The 17,810-nt window shown below is 35.1% G+C and overlaps 2 protein-coding genes across 2 annotated transcripts; one reads left to right on the forward strand and one right to left on the reverse strand.

Moving 5' to 3' along the window:
* Positions 1-5,436: 5,436 nt before the first annotated feature.
* LOC117638657 (replication protein A 32 kDa subunit A-like) lies at positions 5,437-7,175 on the reverse strand. Its single transcript, XM_034373753.1, has 8 exons — positions 7,159-7,175; positions 6,968-7,009; positions 6,739-6,842; positions 6,322-6,500; positions 6,161-6,240; positions 5,974-6,042; positions 5,613-5,880; positions 5,437-5,523 (listed from the first exon to the last, which is right to left on the reverse strand). Exons 1-8 carry the CDS (start codon positions 7,173-7,175, stop codon positions 5,437-5,439), a joined length of 846 nt encoding a protein of 281 aa, XP_034229644.1.
* An 8,892-nt stretch (positions 7,176-16,067) lies between these two features.
* On the forward strand, positions 16,068-17,601 carry LOC117637956 (1-aminocyclopropane-1-carboxylate oxidase homolog 1-like). The gene is made up of 3 exons (XM_034373022.1): positions 16,068-16,638; positions 16,768-17,086; positions 17,217-17,601. The coding sequence occupies exons 1-3, from the start codon at positions 16,127-16,129 to the stop codon at positions 17,421-17,423; spliced, it is 1,038 nt and encodes a 345-aa protein (XP_034228913.1). The 5' UTR covers positions 16,068-16,126; the 3' UTR covers positions 17,424-17,601.
* Positions 17,602-17,810: the final 209 nt, after the last annotated feature.

The following is a 17,810-nucleotide window of genomic DNA, read 5'->3' on the forward strand; positions in this document are numbered from 1 at the left end:
ATACTATTTTTAAATATAAGAAAAGTCCCCCAACCAATTGGGGCCACGTGTCAACACATGTCTTTTTTAAAAAAATTTCAAAACTGAGGATAGCCGTTCGGCTATACTATTATTTAATATAAAAAAGCCCCAGCCATTATCCCCACGTGTCAACGCATTAGTTAATTTAAAAAAAATTCAAAACTGAGTATAGCCGTGCGGCTATACTATTTTTGTATATTAAAAAATACCCCTATGTGTATGGCCGTGCGGCTGTACTATTTTTAATTATAAAAAATGTCTCCCAACCAATAGGGGCCACGTGTCAACACTTGCCTTTTTAAAAAAAATTCAAAACTGAGTATAGCCGTGCGGCTATACTATTTTTTAATATAAAAAAAGCCCCCAGCCATTATGACCACGTGTCAACACATAGTTAATTTTAAAAAATTCAAAACTGAGTATGGCCGTGCGGCTGTACTCTTTTTTTTTTCTTTCTTTTTGTTTGGGGGAAAAAAAAATTCTTGAAAATGCAAAAAAGGACCCTTCTAGAGTGGTTGCATTGGCTTTTACCTTATGGATATGAATTTGCAACATATCCAAAGTAGATATTAATATTCCACTATTTGATATTTTAATATAATTTTTATACCATATGTTATTCTTATTCAATAATACGTGAGAATTATTAGTATAATACGTGAATTTGTGTGCGTTACTGAAAACTTTGTAAAAAATACTAGTATAAAATATTAGAAATACGTACGTATATGCACAATACGACTATTGTACGTTTGCTTTTTAAAGAAAACGTGACACGTGTATAGAACACGAATGTATTGTTGAAAAATACGTACCTACATGTGTGTGTGTGTGTGTGTGTATATATATGAATACATATGTAAAACACTATAGCCGCTCGTCTATACTATTTATAAAATTCAATTTTTTTTTCAAAAAAAAAAAAAAAAGAAACACCCCCCGCCTCTACTATATTTTTGTTTTATACCCAAAAAAAAAAAAACGAGTATAGCCGCGCGGCTATACTAATTTTTAATATAAAAAAGGGCCCCAACCATTACGCGCCCCGTGTCAACACATAGCTTTCTTTAAAAAAATTCAAAACTGAGTATAGCCGCGCGGCTATACTATTTTTTAATATTAAAAAAACTCCTATAAAAAAAAGTCCCCAACCAATAGTGGACATGTGTCAACACATGCCTTTAAAAAAAAAATTCCAAACTGAGTATAGCCGCCTGGCTATACTAATTTTCAATATAAAAAAAGGCCCCAACCATTACGCGCCACGTGTCAACACATAGCTTCCTTTGAAAAATTCAAAACTGAGTATAGCCGCGCGGCTATACTATTTTTAAATATAAGAAAAGTCCCCCAACCAATTGGGACCACGTGTCAACACATGTCTTTTTAAAAAAAAATTCAAAACTGAGTATAGCCGTTCGGCTATACTATTATTTAATATAAAAAAGCCCCAGCCATTATCCCCACGTGTCAACGCATTAGTTAATTTAAAAAAAATTCAAAACTGAGTATAGCCGTGCGGCTATACTATTTTTTTATATTAAAAAATACCCCTATGAGTATGGCCGTGCGGCTGTACTATTTTTAATTATAAAAAATGTCTCCCAACCAATAGGGGCCACGTGTCAACACTTGCCTTTTTTTTAAAAATTCAAAACTGAGTATAGCCGTGCGGCTATACTATTTTTTAATATAAAAAAAGCCCCCAGCCATTATGCCCACGTGTCAACACATAGTTAATTTTTAAAAAATTCAAAACTGAGTATGGCCGTGCGGCTGTACTCTTTTTTTTCTTTCTTTCTTTTTGTTTGGTGGAAAAAAAAATTCTTGAAAATGCAAAAAAGGACCCTTCTAGAGTGGTTGCATTGGCTTGTACCTTATGGATATGAATTTGCAACATTTCCAAAGTAGATATTAATATTCCACTATTTGATATTTTAATATAATTTTTACACCGTATATTATTCTTATTCAATAATACGTGAGAGGCATAATACGTGAATTTGTGTGTGTTACTGAAAACTTTGTAAAAAATAATAGTATAAAACATTAGAAATACGTACGTATATATACAATACGACTATTGTATGTTTGCTTTTTAAAGAAAACGTGACACGTGTATAGAACACGAATGTATTGTTGAAAAATACGTACCCACATGTGTGTGTGTGTGTGTGTGTCTATATATGAATACATATGTAAAACACTATAGCCGCTCGTCTATACTATTTATAAAATTCAATTTTTTTTTCAAAAAAAAAAAAAAAAGTAACGGCCCCCGCCTCTACTATATTTTTGTTTTATACCCAAAAAAAAAAAAAAACGAGTATAGCCGCGCGGCTATACTAATTTTTAATATAAAAAAAAGGGCCAATTTAACCATTCTTTAAAAAAAATTCAAAACGCCACGTGTCAACACATAGCTAAAAAAAAAAAAAAATTCAAAACTGAGCTATACTAATTTTATATATGGTGTGGCTATACTATTTTTTTTAAATAAAAAAAAACTCCTATAAAAAAAAAAAAGTCCCCAACCAATAGTGGCCATGTGTCAACACATGCCTTTAAAAAAAAAAAAAAAATTCAAAAAAAAAAACTGAGTATAGCTTTGAAAAAAAAAAAAGCTTAGCCTGGCTATACTAATTTTCAATATAAAAAAGGGCCCCCAACCATTCAACACATGCCACGCGTGTCAACACATAGCTTCCTTTGAAAATTCAAAACTGAGTATAGTATATGCCGCATGCGGCTATACTATTTTTAAATAAAAATAAAAGTCCCCAAAAAATTCCCAACCAATTGGGGCCACATGTCAACACATGTCTTTTTTAAAAAAATTTCAAAACTGAGTATAGCCGTTCGGCTATACTATTATTTAATATAAAAAAGCCCCAACCATTATCCCCACGTGTCAACACATTAGCTAAATTAAATCTTAATTGCCCAAGTGCCCCAAGGCCCAAGGCCATCTTCTTGATAATTAAATATTGAATATTAAATACTCAATTCCCATGTTGAATTTGAAGCCCAATTAGCTTCTACTTGGCTCAACTTCCAATTGCCTCTTGTAGGGCTACCACACTTATAAAGACCTCACTTTTTCTTCTTTATACCAATGTGGAACAAAAGTCATTGATTTTCATTCAAACTTCCAACAACAACCGAGAAATAAGTCCTCAAGAGAGAAGGGAAATCAATTAAGCAAGTCGTAGGAGGTGCAACAAGTATGTGATATATATAATTATCGTCCTCCTAGTTAACTTTTGCATGTATTATGAATTCAAAATTTTTATATAGATATTTTGTGAGGGGTCTCCACACACATAAAATCTTGACTCGAAACCATGAACATATATTAAGGAACCCATTAATTTTTTTTTTTCGTAATGAAATCCTACAAAGAAAAAAGACGACCAAGTATTCGGCAAATTTATTATTCTTGGCTCCTATCGTAGAGTGAAACATTGTATATAAACACGACATCTTTCACTTCTATTTGTGTTGGCGACTACCAAGTCCCTAGTACTCGAAGCCTTATCACTATTGATCACCACCACATTCAACATGTTATTTGCTAGATGAAGGCAAAACAAAAGAAGTTATTTGCCAGATGAAAGCCAAAAAAAAAAAAAAAATTGTTATTTGCTAGATATTTTCATGTAGTGACAAGTAAGAAAATCTAGAGAAGCAGACAAATTTGATTTGTTCAATGGTTCTTCCGAAAGACAATGAAGATTTATTAGTTGCCTGAACCATTACTTTTCTCATCAACCAAACAGAAAAGACTTTTCATCATTATTCTTTTTTGGGTCAGTTTGATTGTTTTAAACGGACTTCAAAAAATAAATGATTGTGTTCATTCACTTCTCTAATCACTGTTTATGGATATGACAAATTTCTAATTCTCTAATAAATAAAAAAATTCATCATAATTAAATAGAACTTGGTGTTTTTAGCTTTTTCTTCCCCATACAAAATCAAAACAAAATTCAAAACCGAGCCACTGTCGCCACAAAGGGACCGGAGACCGTACCTACCTCACCAATATGGCCACAAAGGAGGGGATTCACATCCTCCACACAAGTCAGCATAGCTGCGCATAGAGACCCACCGATCTTAGGCCAAGAACAAAATTTCCCCAAAAAACATAAACACATCAGCACAAGAACATTTCTCCAAGAGTCACTTTCTGCTTCACACTCGAGTCCGCTTGTGCACCAAGAAGAAAGTAGCAACCAATCACAACACAAGCATGGTATATACCAAAGGATCGAAATCAAGGAAGTGGAGAGTATTGGTGCAAGCACCAAAGCTAGAACCTTAGCAAGAGCTGTATATACAATCCGATAACGACGCGACAAAGCACTTAGAGAAGAAGTTCCTATATCCCGATGGAGAAACCAGATTTGGAAAAAGGAGAAGGCAAGAGTAGGAGGGGATGTTGTGGGAGAAGTAAATCTGAATGAAAGGGTTGATTGGCGAAGAAAGGAGGACACAAAATCAGCTTGAGACATATAATCTCAACCCAGAACACAAGGCCCAAGCAGTCACCAGGAGAAGCAACCAATTCTCAGAGACAACTACCAACTCTCAAAGACAGCTACCAACACAGCCAAACAGGCTCAAACACAAAATAAGACCAGCCCCACAAAAGAATCCAAAGCAAGAGAGGTTGAAAACTAGCATAAACGAAAGAGACAAGGTGCATGTGGGTGTTTTTAGTTGGGGTGAGGGGGGGCGGGGCGGGGGGGTGGGGTGGGGAAGAGGGGTGGGTTGGGGTTGGGGGAGGGACAAACCTCCTCCTCCCCAAATGGAGCCGTGCAACGCTAAGAAGAAAAGGGGGACGCTAAGTTTTCTTTGGTCCACTGTCTTTACATGTCACTTGTACTTGAACTCTTTAATTCCTTTTTTGCTTCACATTAATTCGAATTCTAAGTTGATGTTGATACTCTAGAAATTATAAGAATAAGGGTAAATTACTCAAATGGTCCTTAAATTTATACCCGATTTACATTTTGGTCATTCAATTAAATTATTCGTTCAAATGGTTCATCAACTCTATATTAATCACTCCATTGATCCTACCGTTACATTATGTTACTATTGCCGTCAAATGTAAGGGTAAAACCGTCCATAACCGTCCTATGTCCCCAAATAGGTGATAAAGTGGTGATACATAGGTGATCAAGTGGTGATAAAAGGGTGATAGATAGGTCAAAAGTCTTATTTGCCCCCACAAATGTAGCATGTGCTGCTCACATGACTAAATTTAACAGAAAATGTAACCGTATGACCAAAGCGCCGATTAATAAAGAGTTAGTGGACCATTTGAACGAATAATTTAGTTTAAGGACCAAAATGTAAATCGAGTACAAATTTAATGACCATTTGAATAATTTACCCTAAGAATAAAAATTAGAGTGACAAATAATACATAGACGCAACCTTTATCAACCTCGGATCTTCATATTCAATGGCTAGGCAGGCAGTGTTATCTTTCCTCTTAATTTTAACAATTTAGTTTTTAAATAAACACATAACAAATTAGTTAAATGACATTTAACTACTGTGACTATTTTAGTATTTGATACTGAATGTTCAATCCAGAATATTTTTTGGCTGGAAGAGTAGCGCTTTTGATTAAACAAAACAAATGTAATTGTTTGAACTTTGGTACTAAACCCATCCAAATGGACATAAAAAGATATTAAAAGAGAAATATACATCACAACATTCATATAAGTTACTTTCCTTTCCAACCGTAGCAGCACAAAGTCAAAATATGCTGCTGACTTGTAGTGAAACTCATCAATCGTGGAATATATTAAGCCTTCCTCTTCAAGAGACCTGATTGCTTCCCTGAAATAGAAATGTGAAATCAAGAACAAGAATCAAAAGAAGTCACTCCTGCATGCATAATTGGATGTGGTAAGAGAGAGAGAGAGAGAATACAATATCTTTTCCACAGGGACTTTCAGGTGCTGGGAAAGTTCATCTCTGTGTATCCCCTTTTCTTTTCCACTGCAATAGCAAACCAGTCACAAGAGTTCAATATAGGCAGCCGCAACCAACATATCTTCACAAAACAAGGCAAACTAACAAAAACCAAAACAGGGGAAATAAGTTCATGATAACTCACATGCTTGAATGCTGCTGCAGATAGTCGAGGACCAACTGATCACAGCCCTTTATCCCACCAACGCTAACTTGCCCATAGAACTGTAAAATTCAACATTAATTGCATGCTAAACATGAACAGGACAGCTTGAAATGTAAATTTTTCAAAGTTAGATAGCTTACTTGGTTTGATGGGGCTGTCTGGTATCCACTTGACCCACTCCGCACAGGAGTGCTAAGAGATGAGTCCACAGACTCAGGTTGAGTTGCAGAATTTCCTTGCAGCTTTAATGAATGTAAATACACCATGAACAAATATAAAAGACATAAGATATGCATTCTATCCAAGAGTTGTCTGAAATCTAACTTCTTTAACAATACAATATTGTACGATTGAAAACATTCTCCCAATCAACTATTCCCGATCGTAAGAAATCTACATTAAGATTGACACAAATTTCAATGTGTTGTTTCAACCATATTGAAAAATTCAAGTGTTTGTGTGTGCGTGCACTGTGCACCTGTGTGTTGATTATGAGAAATGTGAATCACATGGCATTAAAACAACTGAAAATCTCAAGACATCTAAATTGCTCAAACTAAAAGGAACATCTTTTATACCATACCTCACGGAGAAGGCAACTATTTGTCGAACACCTCGAAAGACTTTCAAGTGTCCATTAACACGAACATACATTCCATCTCTGTATCAATTGGAAAATAATACATAAGAACCTCATAATGAGTTGGTTGCTCTTTATATCTGATGTCAATAATAAGGCTTAAAATTTCAATACAAAACTCACTGATGATAGAGAGTGCAACTTACTCTATTTCCTGCATTTCTCTTGAGTCAAAATTCTCCTTCACCCTATTAAGAGAACAAAAAATAGAGTAACTCATTATCACAAAAAATTCTCCTTCACCCCATTACCAACGTCACTACATTATAATCAAATTAAAAAAAATTCATAAGAATCCTTTTAAGTCAAGCAGGTTTCAAGCCTTGGCAATGCTAACCCTGACAGGGGGAGCATTGCTCTGAAATGAAACAGCACTATTGGTGTCCTTTCCAAAGAGGCCTAAACCTTTTGAAATGAACCTTAGTAAGCACATTAATTAAGTGTTTTTTTTAAACCTAGGTCCCTATTTTCATTATTGTATGGCTAAAGTAGGTGATATTATATAATACATATGCATAATGTGTGTCTGAATAAACCCCGCCCTGACTTCAAAAGAACTTCTCAGACCTTTATCACTCAGCGATCAGCTTCAATGCTAGCTAATTATTGAATAACTCAACAGGGTTGGTACTTGGTACTAAAATAACTTTTCATCTTCAACAGTAAAAGGAAGCTAAAATAGATTATACCAAATAATAAATAATAAAAAACTGAAATAGAAGATGATAAGTAACAGCGAAGCACGAATAGCAGAGACAAAGCTAAAACCCTAGTGCATAGGGCTCCATTCTATTTGGAGAGAAAAGCGAATGCTGTTTCTTCATACAATTGGCAATTCATTGCCAAACATAAGAGCATCTCCACCCACAAGGGCTAAGTCTAGGGCAAGGGCAAGCAAGGGCTGTCACTATTCAAGTGAATAGTGTCAGTCTTGCCATTTGTGGTTCCACACCCATGAGGGCTAAGTCTAAGGCAAATACTTTAAACTATTAATTTTCATAATCTTTTGTAATTAAATTTTCGGATAAGATTTTTGGTTGTCACGTGTCCATTATTTTTCAGAAAAGATTCACGGATGAGAATCTCGGTTGCCACGTGTCTTATTTTAGATAAAATTTTCGGATATTCATTAAAAAAAAATTATAATCTCAGATATCGGATAAGATTTTCACCCTCTAAAATTGTGCCACGTGTCCCATGTCAGATAAGATTTTCATATATTTAAAAAAATAAATTATAATCTCAGATTTCAGATAAAATTTTCACCCTCTAAAATTGTGCCACGTGTCCCATGTCAGATAAGATTTTCAGATATTTAAAAAAAATTATAATCTCATATTTCAGATAAGATTTTCACCCTCTAAAATTGTGCCACGTGTCATCTCTATCTTCTGAATCCCTCTATAAAACTACACCATCAACTAATACCTCTCACACCATCTCTTATCTATTCCTTCATTTCTCAGATTTTACAAAACACATTCTACTCTCAATGTCAAACTTGAGGAGGGTGTTGGAGAGGCAACAGAAAAAAAGGGAAGAAATCCGGCGTAGACGTGCTGAAGAAAATCGGGACGCCGATGAAGAAGATGAACAAATGCTTGCAGTAGCAGTGTGTGTGCTTAATCAATCAAGGCAACACCGTCGTCGTCGTGCCTTGAATGTGGACAGACATAAGGAGTCTCGGGGTTAGAATCTCTTGGAGGATTACTTTATCCCAAATTCGTTATATCCTGGTTTTAAGTTTCGAGAGAGATATAGAATGCAGCCACATTTGTTCCAAGAAATCATGCATGATATTTGTAATTACAACACATACTTCATTAAAAAGCATGATGCTGTTGGAGTTTTGGGTGTTATCTCGGAGCAAAAACTTACAGCTGATTTACGGATGCTTGCTTATGGGGCATCTGCAGAGCAGGTGGATGAGATTGCAAGGATGAGAAAATCTACTATCCTAGAGTGCTTGGTGAGATTTTGTGATGCAGTGAAAAATTTGTACACGAGTAAGTACCTTCGCAAACCCACGCCGAGGGACCTGCAAAGGCTTCTACGAAAAGGCGAAGCTCAAGGTTTCCCAAGAATGATTGGAAGCATCGATTGCACGCACTGGCAGTGGAAGGATTGTCCTACTGCTTGGCAAAGAGAGTACGAGAATCGAAAGGGCCAAAAAAGTATAATTTTGGAGGCCGTAGCTTCATTCGACTGTTGGGTTTGGCATGCCTTCTTCGGGGTTGCCGGATTTCAGAATGACCTCAATGTCCTTGGTCAATCCCTGGTGTTCGACGAGGTATTGCGAGGTCATTCGCCCCAGGTCACGTACCAAATCAACAATACCGTATACTCTGGTGCGTACTACCTTGCCGAAGGAATTTATTCTAGGTGGACGACATTCGTGAAAACAATTCCGAATCCCCAATCCGAGAAGGAAAGAAGCTTTGCTTCCTTTCACGAAGATTACAGGAAAGACGTGGAAAGGTGCTTCAGTATCTTGCAAGCTCGTTGGGCAATTATTAGGGGTGCTGCTTGGATGCTAGATGAGGATTTTTGGAGAGCATTTTTGGCATATCACTGCATGCTCGTGTTAAGAAAATTGTCGCTCCCAGTACTATACACGTGGCCACATATTGACGAACAATTACAACATAATGCAAACGTCTTGGACCACCAACTATTGTCTAGAATCTAAAAGCAGTATGCTCAAAACAAGATAATAACTTTTATTTAGTGTTCCAACCACACAAAACAATCACAGACAAAAATGACTTATAATTCTATAAGAATTCATACAATATATATTAATAAATGAGAAAAATGAGTGGTTTTCCTTTATATAATTCTAGTTAAACAAGTTAAGAGTTGTTCATATTTGACACTATTTCAATACACGTATTATTTACATTTAGCATATGATGTCACATACGTACGGACGCATGTCACTACTTTCATGGTGTATTCAAATTGTACTATTGTATAATGTCACTAATTATCTCTCCTACTTTCAACCACATTATTAACTACGTAAGTCCAAATTCTTGTTCTAGCTAGAATCACATCACATTTTAGTTGAAATATAGCTTTGCACATATCAGCTGACACATCTAGTTAGCTAAAGGTGGCCGGAATTTCTAGGGTGGCCGACTTTTCTGTTTTCCTTCCCTTTGCCTATGAATTCATGAGAGCGTCCAAGAATGTATATGGAACCAACCAAAAGTTGTAGTTGGTGTAGATTTTAGCTAGGATTTTATGTTATAGGTTCGCTTCACTTTGTCGATTGTCTCTTTTGATTGAACTATTGTCGTTGGCATGTGTAAGATTCATGACTTCTCCAACGCCTGCTTCATCGTTATCTTCATATTTTCCAAGTTAAACAAAGAAAGTTTTAATTCTTTTAGGCTTATTATCACAAAACGTCCCTAAGGTTTACGAAACTATCAAATTGCATCCTTAATTTTTTTTTTTGTCATTCGTGGTCCTCAAAGTTAGCATGCATGATCACAAATGGTCCCTGCCGTTAGGTTCCGTCAAAAACTCCGTTAATTTGCTGACGTGGCATATATGTATATCACAAAACATCCTTGAGGTTCACACACTTATCACAAATGGTCCTTACGAAATTTTTTTAATTTAAAATTCATAAAATTTTTGTTTTCTTTTTAAAATTTTATGAATTATAATTATTTTAAAATATATATTAAATTTTAAATACATGTGACACTATATTATTGTAGATGTGGGCTCCATATATATGCCACATCAACAAACTAATGAAGTTTTTAAAAAATAATTTAAAATTCATAAAATTTAAAAATGAAAAAAAAAACTAAAGGTTTAGGGTTCATAAATGGTCCTCAAGATTAAAATCCTTTTATAAATTGTTTTTTTATTTATAAATAATTTTAAAAAGAAAACCAAAATTTTATGAATTTTAAATTTTAAAAAAAAAAAATCGTAAGGACCATTTGTGATAAGTATGTAAACCTCAGGGATGTTTTGTGATATATATGTATGCCACGATGGCAAACTAACAGAGTTTTTGACAGAACCTAACGTTAGGGACCATTTGTGATTGCACATACTAACCTTGAGGACCATAAGTGACACAAAAAAACATTAAGGATGCAATCTGATAGTTTCGTAAACTTTAGGGATGTTTTGTGATAATAAGCCATTCTTTTATTCTCTCTTGAATCTCTATATAAGAAGCAAGAAAAATCCAAGTATAGCCGCGCGGCTATACTATTTATGAAAAAGGCTTCCCCGTGGGATAACGTGTAAACAATAGTGTAGCCGTGGCGGTACTATTTTTTAAAAAATAAAAAACCGAGTACAGCCGAATGGCTATACTATTTGCGAAAAAAAATTGGGGACACACCTTGCACCTAGGCGCCCACGTGTCCAAAAAAGTAGGGCATACCACTTTTGCAAAAAACATTTTAAAATCGGGTATAGCCACTAGGCTATACTATTTGTTAAAAAAAATTGGGGGACCCGCCCAGCGGCTAGTCGAGCGGTTGTGCAATTTAATTAAAAAACAGGTATAGCCGGGCGGCTATACTCCTTTTTTTTTTTTTGGGAGACTTTGGAAAAACACAAAGGAGAGAGAAATTTTTTAAAAGAAGCCAAAATGGACAAAATTGCCCTTATTTATTTTTGAATTTCCTAAGGAATCATTTACATTTGCATGTCTTTGATTTGAAAGTTGAGAGGTTTTTATGTCTTTTTTGAAAAAACTTTGGCTTTTTCCAAAAGTAAAAGTTTTTTTTGTGGCTAAAACCTAAATTTACTTTTTTTTTTAAACATCGTCGTATAGCCGCACGGCTGTACTATTTAAATACATTATATTTAAAATATATAGCCGCACTGATATACTATTTAATAAAAAATAAAAAATAAAAGACCCTCCTAGTTGCATTAGTTTGTAGTTTATAGATATTGATTTGTTAGTTTCTACATACCCCAAGTAGATATTAATCGCCCATTGCTAGTCTCAAAGATATTGACATATGCGAGAGGTGAAAAGAGATCATGAATGACCTTCGAAAAGCAGCTGAAGAATGGGGATTCTTTCAGATTGTGAACCATGGAATTCCACTTACTGTCATGGAAGTCCAATTTGGAGAATACATGAAACGTTACAAACTATAGGTTTAAGGGATAAGATGGTAATTTCGTGCTTCCTCATTTCAGAGCTGCACTGAGGCTTATGGTTATGGTTATGTTGCTGTTTGGTTGTGTTCTCTGGTAATAATGTAATTTTACTTTTCTGTAGTTTTGTGTATGATATGATCTGTTGATCTTGTCCTCTCAGTTGCAACTTGTAATAAATAAAGGGTTGCACAAAGATCCCAGAGCTATTACATAATAAAGTGCTTTATAAATTGCTGTATCTTGTCCTCTCAGTTGTAACTTGTAATAAATAAAGGGCTACACTTATAAATAATAAAAAAAATGTTAATTAAACTTTCTTTATTAAAATACACTTCATTGATTTAATTAATGAGGCATATGATAGGGACATACCACATCATGTGATATAGAAATGTAGAATAAAAATGTGGTAATTAAGTGTAGCATTACTCTTTTTAAAATTAATGATGATATTGTGGAAATTGACAAAAATGCAGGTTATTCTCTGTTTATTGTAATGGCCTACAAAATGGTTGACCAAAAACGAGCATGAAAGCCCGAGCACACCACTAGCTCCTCACAGGGAGAGAGATTCGGACCCAGCAAAATGGGGGTACAAGGCTGGATCCACATAGGGGCAAGAGGGGTCAATTGACCCCTGCAAGCCCGGAATCCACCATTGGAGGCGAAAATGTTGACCCCTGCAAATTGCCCATAAACTGCTTGATGAAATGCTCCAGTGGGCGCAGCACAGCAGGCAAATTACCTTATTTCCCATAAACTGCTTGACGAAATGCTCCAGAGGGCGCAGCACAACAAACAAATTACCTTATTTTCATTTTCAACATTTAAGTAAATGGAGTAATATAAAATACTTAAGTTTACAATGTAAATAATGAAGTACCCCCCATTTGGATTCAAATAAAAATACTAGAAAATCAAATTCCTGCCAAATCAAAATATGAAAAATCTGTTTTAGTGTAAAATACGATTTAGGCTAAAAATGATGGCTCATTAAGTCAATATATACTACTTCATACTAAAATCCAATAAAATCAAGTTTTCTTATTTGATGTGTAAGGAATAAAAGCCTCCAAAAATTATCTTGAGAAAATAATTATTCCGAAAAACCATTTTTCATATTTAGGCAATATTTTTACTTAAAACAATTTTTCATGTATGATATGAATGCACGAAGGAATCTAAGGTCAATCTAGGTAAAAAACCTTGGATGTTAAATCCACAAAGAGTTTTGCAAGAATAACCTAACTCTTACATATTGAAGAAATATTTGCTTGAATAAGCTCCCCCTAAGATAGTACTCATAAGGGTCCAAAGTTTGAGAGTTAGAATGCAGATAGAGCCCTGTATCAAAACTATGACGGACCTAAAAAATGAAGTACATGCCCTAAAATGAGCAGGATTGCGCTAAGATATGTCAGTTCTTATGTCGAATTAGACGAGACGCCTTGGGAGGCGAACATGATTGCACTAATTTTTTGGTTTATTTCACATTTTTAGAGATATTTCTGGTGTATTGCAATGTGTGTCTATTTTTTGAAGTTGATGCAGTTCTCTTTGATAATGAATATGAGTATTTTGTATGGTTTTATCTATTAATTATGAATTAGAGTATTATTGTTTCATTTCAACGGAATGAAAATTTCTGGATCCGCCATTGGAGGTACCCATATACATCAAGAGGAACCTCAAAAGAGAGAAACAAACCATGGATGGTAGGGAAGGGGGAGGGGACAAGGCCTCCTCCCCCTCAAAGAGATGAAATGGCGCTGAGAGGTGGGAGAGCTTTTAGGTTTTCTGTTTATGAGAGAGAGAGAGCCTTCCACCATTGAACAAAGCACTTTGGTTTGGTTGGTTTCTTCACATATTTTTTCTCATGGAATTCCAGGTTTGAGATAATTTGATCAAAAGTTGTTCATTAAAAAAAATTATTAATGTTGAGTAAATTATTCATTAGCTCAAATGTCTGGTGCCATTTTCTCAAGTTTTGATGAAGCTCTTAAACAGAAGAGAAGAGAGTGGCATAAACTTTAATTTGCTCATTTAATTTCCATTAAAATTGTTAGGTTTACTAAATAAGCCCTAGTTATACGTACCAACCCCAACTACTAACAAGCTCTCATTAAAGAAAAAGGAGCTTCAAAATGGGCAATATTAAAATAAGTATTTAATTCACAATAATTGATAAATTAAATTAGGAGGAATATTTTAAAGCAGCCCATATTTGTCACCTTGATCATGATCAAACACACACACGTATGTATTAAACAATTGGAATTCGAGGGCTAATCTTTGATAAATAAATAAAAAAGAGGATAAAAACCAATACTTGTACGGCATGTCATGACTTGTGCATTATTGCAATGCAAAGTAATTTGGACGGCATGTCATGACTTGTGCATTATTGCAATGCAAAGTAATTTGGTATAACTCACAATTTCGATTTTAACTAAAGATTTTCCCTAATTTGTTTTATATATATATATATCCTAATTCGTTGAGTTAGAGGAAGAAGATTGAAAGTTCTTCCAAGAAAAACAAAAATAAAAACTACGTTTAACCAAAGAGTATAGAATGTCTATAAATTGTAAATTTTGGGAAATACAGTGACCAATTTGGCTAAATTTTTTTTTCTCAATTACTAAATTGAATTTTTGTATAAAATTCAGTAACCAAAAAAGTATTTAACCCATTAATTATTTATAAATTAAATAAATGAATTTTGAATTATAGCCCCTGATCTCTAAAACAACAAAGATTTAGATTTCATTAGTGTAGTGTCAAATTGTGAGTCCAAAATGGCCCTTACCTAACCCTTCGTCTCACCACCAGACATACTCTTTTGTTCCCCCCCCCAAAAAAAAAAAAAAAAAAAAAAAAAAAAAAAAAAAAAAAAAAAAAAAAAACAGACAATCTAAACACACATGAACATTCAATTTGGAGAAAAAAGAGTAGGAAAACTCTCAAATGTAACGAGAATATTGACGGTATGGAGATGATACAAAACTATTTGCTATAATAATAGTGTTATTTGAAAATGAAACCATGATGTGGTCATGTTTAAGCTGTGTTCAAATGAAGGTGTATGATTCATGACTGAAGATAACTTGTTTGACCCAAATTCAAATAAAGCTAAAGGTGGTCATCGATTGCTATGAGGCTAACTTTTCAAATGGTTGGTGATGAGATTCTTTGATGGCTTTTGGTATTCATGTATGTTGTAAAGGGTTGCAAGGTTGATGAGAATGGAAATGGTTTATGAAAATGAAAATAGTTTATACATAGTTGTTGACAAGCAAAATCTCTTGTCGTTGAATTTGTTTCCTAGTTAAAGAATAAAATCAGACTAAACAAGACTTAAGAAGAATAAAAGAATTATGGAGCTCATTGACAACTATGATGAGTTGCCTATTGGGGCCCAATTAGGTAAGAATAATGGCATCAATTGCAGCGAATTAAAAAAAAAGAAGCCGTGTTTGTTATTATATCACAATAATATAAACATGCTATAAGATTTTCCTTTATATAATTCTAGTTACGAGTTATTCGTATTTGACACTAGTTCAATACACGTATTATTTACATTCAACATATATGATGTCACGTACGGGCTCGTGTCACTACTTTCATGGTGTCTTGAAAGCTTTCAACCACACATCTCATCTTAGTTGAAGTATATAAAATTGCACACATCAGCTGACACATCTAGTCAGCTAAAGGTTGCCGGAAAATGTTGTCTAAATAGGCTCTAGTCAATTGTAAGAAGGCCGGCTTTTCTTTACTTTATTTGTTTTTCTCCAAGAACAAGAGACTCTAAGAACGCACCAACCCACCCACTGCTCTATATATATATATATGGAACCCACCAAAAGTTGTAGTCGGTGTAGATTTTAGCTAGGATTTGATGTTCGATTCTATTTGTCGATTGTCTTTTTTATTTAACAATATTAACTATTGTCGTTGCATGTGTGTAAAAATCATGAATTCTTCAACGCCGGCTTATCATTATCTTCATCTTTTTTTCTCCAAGTAAAACAGAAGAGCGTTTGAATTCTTTTGTTCTCTCTTGAATCTCTATATAAGTAGCAAGATAAACTTGCACTGCCACAAACCATTAAACTTGTTTTCCACTAATCAAAAAGAAAGAATTCAAAATGGCAGTTGTGGACTGTGAGCTGGAGAAGGAATTGAAACAATTCGATGAAACAAAAGCTGGTGTCAAAGGCCTGGTAGACGCTGGGGTGACCAAGCTCCCAAGAATGTTCAGACACCCTCCAGAGACCCTACCTTCCCCCAACCAAAACAATGGCGTTGACTCCAACCTCCAAGTTCCTGTCATTGATCTCAAGGATGTCGACATCTGCGACAGGCGAAAAGAGATCATCAACGACCTTCGAAAAGCAGCTGAAGAATGGGGTTTCTTTCAGATTGTGAATCATGGAATTCCAATTGCTGTCATGGATGAGGTGCTCAAAGGTGTTCGAGGTTTTCATGAGCTTCCCCAGGAGGCCAAGGAGGAGTGGTATTCGCGCGATTTTAAGAAGAAGGTCAACTTCTTCAGCAATGGAGAATTGAAAGTTTCGACCCCGGCTGATTGGAGAGACACCTTGTCATGCAAGGTCCTAGAAGATGAATGTAACTTTGAAGCCATCCCCGAAGTTTGCAGGTAAATGAGTTATGCTACGCTCACTAATATGATCTTTTTTTATATAGAAAATTTGGTTTTCCCCCTTTAAATGATGATCTTTTCAAATATGAGCTTACTCTAAAACTCGTTTATACGCTTATTTCACAGAGAGCAGATACGCGAGTATATGAAATACATCGTTAAAGTGCAAGAGAAGCTATCCAAATTATTTTCGGAAGCTTTAGGGCTGGACAGTGATTACCTTGAGAACCTAAGGTGCTTCAAATCGAGGTCACTGGCATGCCACTATTACCCGGTTTGCCCCGATCCCCATTTGACTCTAGGCGGTACCAGGCACTCCGACCTCGGCTTCCTCACCTTGCTCCTCCAAGACAGCAGCGGCCTGCAAGTTCTTCATGACAATGTTTGGATCGACGTGCCCCCAGTTGAGGGAGCTTTGCTTACCAACCTTGCCGACATGTTGCAGGTAATGTAACTGCTAGCTATTTTTAACTTTTACTACACCCAATTAGATGTTTTCTTCCCATTCATTCAAGTTATAACACATGTATATTTATCAATATTATAGTCCGTAATTATTTGACTTAATTTTACAGATTGTTACTAATGGCAAGTTCAAGAGTGTAGAGCACAGAGTTTTGATGCCAGCGACCCTCGAGCCTCGTACATCAATTGCATGTTTTGTTGGTACCGACGACCTTCAGAAACCATTTGGCCCGATAAAGGAGCTTATTTCCGAAGACAATCCGGAAATTTACAAAGAAGTTCTATTTGGAGAATACATGAACCGCTACAAACTATAGGTTTTAAGGGATAAGATGGTAATTTCGTGCTTCCTTATTTCCGAGCTGAAATGAGGCTTATGGTTATATGTTACTGTTTGGTTGTGTTCTCTGGTAATAATGTAATTCTACTTTTCTGAAGAATTTGTGTATGATATGATGATCTGTTGATCATGTCCTCTCAGTTATAATAAATGAAGGGTTGCACAAAGATCCCAAAGCTATTACATAATAAATTGATTTATAAGCTATCGCATCATGTCTTATTAATATGTGAATCAAACCCGAATGCACTTAGGACGAGAGAAAAAGAGTTTGATCCACTTTTTCATTGTGATGTCACTTAAATTCGGGAGTTTTGTACGTTAGCTCGAATGATCAGTAAGACCATGTATTTAGCTCTATATT

The sequence above is a fragment of the Prunus dulcis genome, chromosome 8 (assembly GCF_902201215.1).
Source record: "Prunus dulcis chromosome 8, ALMONDv2, whole genome shotgun sequence".
NCBI lineage: Eukaryota > Viridiplantae > Streptophyta > Magnoliopsida > Rosales > Rosaceae > Prunus > Prunus dulcis.